General features: G+C 30.5%; 1 protein-coding gene across 1 annotated transcript; it reads right to left on the reverse strand.

Annotated features, from left to right (window-relative positions):
• Positions 1-6,804: 6,804 nt before the first annotated feature.
• LOC107849571 (protein MKS1-like) lies at positions 6,805-7,913 on the reverse strand. Its single transcript, XM_016694128.2, has one exon. The coding sequence runs from the start codon at positions 7,857-7,859 to the stop codon at positions 7,050-7,052; it is 810 nt and encodes a 269-aa protein (XP_016549614.1). The 5' UTR covers positions 7,860-7,913; the 3' UTR covers positions 6,805-7,049.
• Between the last annotated feature and the right edge of the window lie 358 nt (positions 7,914-8,271).

The raw sequence follows: 8,271 nt of genomic DNA on the forward strand, positions 1-8,271 counted from the left end.
TAATCACTATCAACCTAATTGTTTCTCTATCGATGCAAACGCTCCTCGAAGAACTATCGTCTATACCAAAAACAGGATCGTTGATTGATTATCACATTGCAGAAAAACTCAATTGAAGATTGAGGACTCTAATACCATGTTCAGCTACATCAGTGGAGCTTGACACAGCTGAACTAAAGATCAATCAAAGAAGGAAGGTGAAGAAAATATTTCTCTTATTCAATTGAAGTGATGACTCAACTACAAAGCATCTAATCTATTACTATTTATAGAATTGCTAACTACCTAGTCTAGTTAACTTAACCTCCTAAGTAACCGACTAAGAAACTCTAACAAACTTGATGCCATCTATACAGCTTGTAACTAACTATGGTGCTGATATACTGAACTAACTCACTAGTGGTGTTGATATATTGAACAACAACGAAGGTAAATTTGACCCCAAAGTATGACATTGAGGGTAAATTTGCACCAAAGTATGACGAAGGGTATATTTAGCTAATTTTTCAAAGTAGAGGGATAAATTTGGCTCAAAGTATGACAACAAGGCTAAATTGGACTTCAAAGTATAATAAAGAATATATTTAGTCAATTATTCGAAGTAGAGGAATAAATTTGACCCTTTCATTTAAATAAATGATAGTTTAATTTTGTCAATAAGATTTGGAACTACAAAGTGTGTGACCTTTTTCTTATGAACTAAATGACTTAATTATGATGCATTATGAAGTTTAAATATTTTTTTATATATCCTATCGAAGACACAAAATCCCATGGCATGTTTAAAAAGACTTTGTTGATAATTATTGTCTCTTGTTTTGTTGAAAAAGGAAATGAGCCTTAGGTGATACTTGAAATAGAGAAAATTGAATTCAGTTATAATGTCAATACTTAAATGCATTTGATAATTATTTGTGTTTACCTATATATGGATTGTTACCCCTGTTCATTAGTTCACAACCAGTTGGGGGTAGATCAGATAGGTTATCTTGAATTCTTGATACATTAATATAACCAAATTTACGTAAGAATGCAGTAGTCATTTGTGAATGGTACTCCAATACATTACAACCCCTATTGTATTGAATCTTATGACACATAGAGGGTGGGATTTGTGGTTCTTGTTGGTGTTTTGCTAAGATGTAATGATTCTTATGATGTTTTATGAAACTAGCAACTTATTAAATACTTCGTGACTTGAAATGATTCTTTGATCTCTTTTATGCATACTGAGTATCCTAAGTTACAGGTACAGATCAGACGTAGATGTACAGATTAGATTTTAGTTTTGTTCATATTATTTTGAGTCCATTTTGGATCATGGGAAAATGTGATTACTTCTCTTCTTCTGCACAGTCGAGCTAGGCCCATTAATCTGTTCAATTATTTGTAACGTCATAGAGACTCCACAAATGAACTTTTGTAGTCTTTTGGGTTATATTGGTTGTATGACCTTACAAATGACTTTTATTTTTATTAGACGGAATACATATACAGGCCCTTGAACTATTTCACTTTTTTCGTATAGGCACCTCAATTAAGCCAAATACCTATTGAACCCTTTACTCCTTCACAAATGGTTTCAATTGAGCCCAATTTACTGACGTGGCCAAAAAAGTAAAATGCGTGTACTACACACACCAATGACGTAACAAAATGACAAATCAGACAACGACACGTGACATTTTAACTTAAAATAATTATAAAAATAATTTTTTAATATAATTAAATTTAAATTTAAAAAAAAAACCATTAACACCTCCCCCCCACCCCCCACTTCCCCTCTTTCCTTCCAAATACACAGACCCTATTTCCCATTTCCCTTCTTCACTTTTCTTCTTCCAAATACACATACCCCATTTCCCTCTTCCCTTTCAATTGAGAAGGAAGAAAAAATGGCTTAACAAGAACGCCACCAGTTTCACTCCCTCTCATCTGCTCAAACACCTACAATGCCTCATCGACCCTGTAACATTTGCATAAATGATTGATGAGAATCCCAAATGTCACAACATTTGGTTTAACTTTCTTTTCCTTCATCTCATTCGTAAGCAAATTCATGTAAAAGGTATCAGGCCTTATCGCATTTCCCACTTCGACAAAACTTGGTAATCAATTTAGTATACCATACATCATCCAAAAAAAATGTCATGCTCAAAGAATCTCATAAGAAGTCCATAAATTTCCTCCACGCTCATCATTTTCTCAACCCAAATCCTCTTCCACGTAGCAGACAAAACAATATCCATCGTAGTATTGTTTGGAGGAACACCACTATTCCTTTTAAGCATTTCGTCGAGCACCTTGAACCCACGATCAATATTCTCTCCACGAAGCAAACAATCTAACAACAAATTAACCACACTCGTGTTTCTTGAATCTGGGTCTAGCTCTTTATACACCGATACCGCTTCCTCAAGCATTTTAGCTAGCCCAAAGCATCGTATAAGAAGTGTCGCAGCATTAATCGATAAAGGGATTTTCCCTTCTTTAGCAAAACAAAAAAGTTCAAAAAGCTTACTAGGTACATCAGTTTCTTGTTCATCACGCATTGTTTGTTCAAGAATAGCTTGAAATGTAAAGGAAAGAGAAGAAGGATTTGCTGACATTTGTTTGAGGAAATAAAGAAGAAGAACAGTAGTTGAGGGGCAATTATTTTTAAAAATAAAAAATATGAGAAATGAGATAATTAAGAAAAATAAAAAAGATAAAGAGATTAAAAAAAAAAGCTAAAATTTAATGTTTCACGCTCTTAAATTGAGTGCAGTGCACGCATTATGCCACATCAGCGCCACATCAGCGATTGTGTTCAATTGATACGTTTTGTGAAGGAATAAAGGGTTCAATAAGTACCTGTCTTAATTGAGGTGCCTATACGAAAAAAGTGAAATAGTTAAGGGGCATGTATATGTATTTAGCCTTTTTATTATGTTGATGATAACCATGTTGAATTGTAAAGAGAGTTCTAAATCATTTCCATATCTTTTACATTAACTACTCCCTTAGCGGTTATTTGGTAGAGTGTACAGAATATGGTGTATTAGTAATGCTTGTATTAGTAATGTTTGTATTAGTTATACTTGTATTAGTTATGTTGATATTGTTTCTTATATATTGTTTGGTTTGATGTATTAGAAATAATATATCTTATATACTTTTTATAAAAGAAATGTTTGTTTATAAAAATACTTTTATTTGACTTTGTACACATTTTTTACAACAAAGTTCTTTTGTCATTTCAAACATAATTAGTATTGTTGAACCAGTATATAGAGGTTTAGGATTAATTGCAAAACCTTCATTTTTGCGCATGAAATGTTATGCAGACGGATTAACATAGTTGAAACAAAAATAAAATACAAGATGTAAAATTAAGTAATAGTCTAAAGAATTTTTTAAAAAATATTTTTAAAGACCTTCGAAGCAAAGCAAAAATATGTTGGAGTTATTTAAACCAACTATTCACTGTTGTAAATTAAAATGATGGGAAAAGGAATAGTGAAATGTTTTGAGAAAATTCACTTTTACAAATTAAAATGGTGGGAAAAGGAATTGTGAAATATTTTAAGAGGAAAATTGAGGGGTCTTAAGGTCATTTAATAAGTCAGTGCATGCGTTTAAAGTCTTTGTATTACTAATACATAGAAAATGGTGTGTATTACTACTACACACCTCAATACACAATAGAGTGTAGCATTAGTTATACATAAATAAAAAAAATGTACCAAATAAAATACTAATAATACACATTAATTAATGCATGCATTATATTTTTCAATGCACTATATCAAATGGCCCCTTAGGGGCTTAAGTAGTGTCATCTCTGAAGTTTGCTTCACGGTCGTATCAGAGGAGTTGACGATTCTAATATCACTTGTCACAACTAGGGGTGTACATAGGTCGGGTTGGTTCGATTTTATTAAAAAAAAAATCAATCATGTCGGTTTATTAAAACTATAAACCAAATCAAATCAACATAAAATTAGTTTTTTCGGTTTAGGTTTTAGTCAGTTTTTTTGAGTTTTTTGGTTTTTTCGATTTTCTTTAATAATATTTAGTTTTTACAATTATATTGTGATAGAAGACTAGATCAAATATGTTTTCACTCATGTGCTAATGAAAAACCATAATTATGAAAAAATGAGGAGCGAAAAACTCTCTTGAAACTAAAAAGTGAGATGAAGAGTGAAAAGTTTAGGTTTTAAGTTTATATTGAGTTTTGGATCATTTAATTAGCAATTAATGGACAAATATTACAACTTAAAGGCCCAAATTTAAATATATCTACATCTACTTTTAAATTATTGAAAATTACTAAAACTAGTTGAAAAAGTATTTAAAAAGCAGATTATAATTAATATTTTATGTATAAAAAAGTTTGAATATTATATCTATACTATATTAAAAGTGTGAAGGGCCTTAAAAATGACGTTTGAACCTTTTTCCCTTCATTAGAAGCCTCTACAATAGATAAAAACGTATTTTTACTATTTTCCTCAATTTGTTAGTTAATTAGATTAAGGACTCCTAAAATATATGAAAAGAATTTAATAACTTCTAAAATATATAGAAAGAATCCTGATAAACTAAAAACTTCTACTACTTCATAATTTAAAATTATAAAGAAGAATAAGTAGAATATTAAGAATAAAATTGTAGGACAAGTCAAAGTTAAAAAGGGCAGAAATCGTTGTGCACGTAAATAAAAAAAAAAAAAAGAGGCGTAAAAATTTATATTTAATTATATGATTTATAAAAGGAAAACTTTATAAATAGAATAAATTTAATTTATTGTTCCTACACATGAGTTTTAGGATTTAATAACATATATTTGTTGATTTTGATTATTTAATCTAGGTAAAATTTAGTACTTTTAAAAATAGAATTTTCCCTTGTAAAAACATATTCCTTATAATTCTATTTAAGTAATATTTTGGATCAAAATTTATACGAAATAAATTTTTATATTGTACTTTTGCGTTTTATTTTAGTTTTGATTCACGTATTTTCTTACTATGATTATTATCATCCCTTTTGTCTTTATTTATTTCTTTTAAATCATACCTTTAAAGATTATATATGAAGAAGAATAATCAACAATTAACATTGATTCTCACTTTTGATAATTTTTTGTGTTTCTCTTTTAGTTGAAAGTTTCTGATAAAAAAATTGGATAAGTATGTTGCCGCCGAATGAAGTTGTCAAAAATCAAAGGTTTATTGCTTTTTTTCTTTTACTTTCTTTGCGCAATCGTGACATAATTTTTATTATCGTGACATAAAAAAGGCCCCAATCCCATTTTTCTTTTTTTAAAAAAAAACATATCAAGGTCACGAATTAGGATAGGAGGTTAAATTCTTTTTTATTTATGAGTGATGTTTTTTGTAATATCATAACTTTTATGTACAATTCAACCACTATAGAAATTCATATTACTGGTAAGTGAGACATATTAATTGTTATTTATGTTAAAGAAAATCGTAATACTAATTTATGAGAATAACATAAAAAGGGGGCTATGAAATTTCAAAGAACAAAATAAAATCGAAGCAAAAAAGTTGTTTGTAGTATAGTCATTTTCACCAATATCACATTATGCATAGTACCCTTCTCTATCGAAGGTTGGGTTTGATAGAGTTGGTTTTAGTTTATATGTGAATGTCTTGGTTGCTTGTAATAACATGTGGATATTTGATCTTCATAATCTAAATTTAAAAATTTGATGATATGGAGCCACATACAGATGTAGATGTAGGAATTCGACTAAATATAATTTAAATATCTACTTAATAAATCTGCCTATATAGATTTGAGATATGAACACAAAAATTTGACTGATATTTATGTAAGGAGGAGGATTCGAACACTTATATATAAAATGCCGTTATTCAACATTCTTCATCACTATTTTTTAAGGTATTATTCTCTCAATTATTTTTGTCTTCGATAATAATGCATTTTTTTCTCTAGGAATATTTCCTTTATCATCTTTTGTGCATGTAATTGATAAGGTTTTAATTTTATTATTGTGTCCAATTTTAATCTTTTTTTGACATAAGATTTGTAAGCAAGCAATGTTATTATAATTAGATATCTTTGTAAAAATTTATAATCCACTCTATTTGAGTAAATTACTATTTAACTTTTTATAATAATACATATATTATGTAGGTTTGATTCGGGTTCGGTTTGACTTTTTTTTTATTAACACCAAACCAAACCAAGAATGGTCGGGTCTTTTTTTCTAACATCAAACCCATCAAACCAAACCATAAGTCGTTTTTTTTTTTCAATTTGACTTGATTCGTCGATTCGATTTGACGATTTGATCTGTAAAATAATTTTCCACTTTAACCCAACCCTTATGAGTCTTCTCAAGACTTTGGGCTCACAATTGTGTACCTTGCCCAAAGGCACTTAAAAATTGAATCACATACTCACCCTTATATGACTCATAAGTTTTTCCTCTCATTCAAATGTGAAATTTGTTTAAAGTAAATTTTGCAAGGAAATCCTTTTCGAGTTAAAACCCCAGCGATTCTAGGATCGTTGCGTATTTGCAAAAGTAGGCCAAGAATTAACGTTAAGAATTCTCAAAATTATATTTCAACAAAAAATAATAATTACTAATGCCTCGAATACAAATGACATCAATTATATAAACATTTCTTGATGATATCTTTCTAATATTCTCATCTCACACCAACATTATACAAAATAAAAATTAGAAAAGAGTAATAGAGTGAAGAAAGAAAAAAGAGGTACCATTAAGAAACTAAAATAATAATTAAAAGAAACTCCCAATGGAAAAAGCTACAGTGTGAATATAAAAAAGAAACTCAACTATGATACAATTGTCGTTGAATCCCACTAATGTGGCAATTATACATTATTGTACAAACAACAATGTTTAATAATTTAATAATGGGCAAATAAAAAGTTAACCTCATCATACTCTAACCAATACATCAATTTTACTTGAACCTAAAAAGAAAAAAAAAGTCATAAAAAACGTAAAATTGAAAAAAAAAAAAAAAAAGAAAGTCTACCTAAAAGTCAAAGAATGGATGGAATAGATCGGAAGCAGAAGGAGAAGGAGAAATTAACGGAGCTGAAAACAACGTTGACGGACTTGGACTTAACATAAGCATAAATGGATCTGACGGAAACGGCGAAAATAACCCCGGCGGCGATACTGGTGGTAAAGTCGCCGGCGCCGGCGACAATATCCCCGGAATCTGACACATTTCCGCCGTTGAATTTCCGAGTATATCCAAAACATCCATCGAGTCAACGACACCGTACGATGTACTGGGAAAAATAGAAGGAACACCACCAGCACCAGCAGATGATGAAGGACTAGTACTACTAGTACTCGCTTTTTCTATCGTAGCCAATTTCGCCGCAGGCGACAAATTCCCATCGCCTGCTACGGCGGCGGAGGTTGAAGTTTCCGATTCCGATGAAGATCCGGTGAGTCTTTGTACAACGCTCATGAAATCACTTACCGTAGTATGGTAAACTTTGGGCGAAACGGCGTAGATAATTACCGTTTGAGGGTTTTGGGAAGGCGGAGGCGCGGCGGTTGATACGGCGACGTGCGGCGGGGGATGCGGCGGAGGAGCGACCGGAGGTTTTTTGATTTTGTAAGAATCTTTGTTGACTTTAAGAGGAGTTGGACGAGGCCCTTGTAATTCTCTTCTCGTCGGAGATGGACGGCCGTCGGAGGCGCCGGCGAAAAACTCCGGTGGTGGAAAATTCATTTTAGAAGAGGGGGGAATTATTATTTGTGGATATTTTTCTAATAATGAGTGGTAATAGGAAATAGGAGTATGAAAGGGGAAAGTACTTTGGAACATGAAAGGAAAGAGCTAAGAGAAAAGTTTTGAATATTCAACAGTTTTTTTAACATGTTATTGAAAAAAGGCTGTATTTATATCATTTATTTATTGAATAAAAATATATGATTTGTTCAATAAGTTAAGATAAATTGATGACTGTTCTAAATTTGACATGTGATAATTATTCTCTCCATCTATTTTTACTGTCCATGTTTACACTATTTGGATGGTAATTTATATTAGTTTCATAATAATGTGTATATTTTTACTGTCCATGTTTACACTTTATTTGGATGGTAATTTATAGTAGTTTCATAATAATGTGTATATTTTATAGTATGATGTTATATTATATAGTAAAGTATAATATAATATTTAAATGAAATATATCATTTATTATAATAATAGTTTTATTATTTGATTTTTTATT

The sequence above is a fragment of the Capsicum annuum genome, chromosome 12 (genome assembly GCF_002878395.1).
Source record: "Capsicum annuum cultivar UCD-10X-F1 chromosome 12, UCD10Xv1.1, whole genome shotgun sequence".
Lineage (NCBI taxonomy): Eukaryota > Viridiplantae > Streptophyta > Magnoliopsida > Solanales > Solanaceae > Capsicum > Capsicum annuum.

Excerpts from the sequence above, each read along its gene's own strand:
- LOC107849571 (XM_016694128.2), bottom strand. The coding sequence starts at position 7,859 with ATGTTCCAAAGTACTTTCCCCTTTCATACTCCTATTTCCTATTACCAC.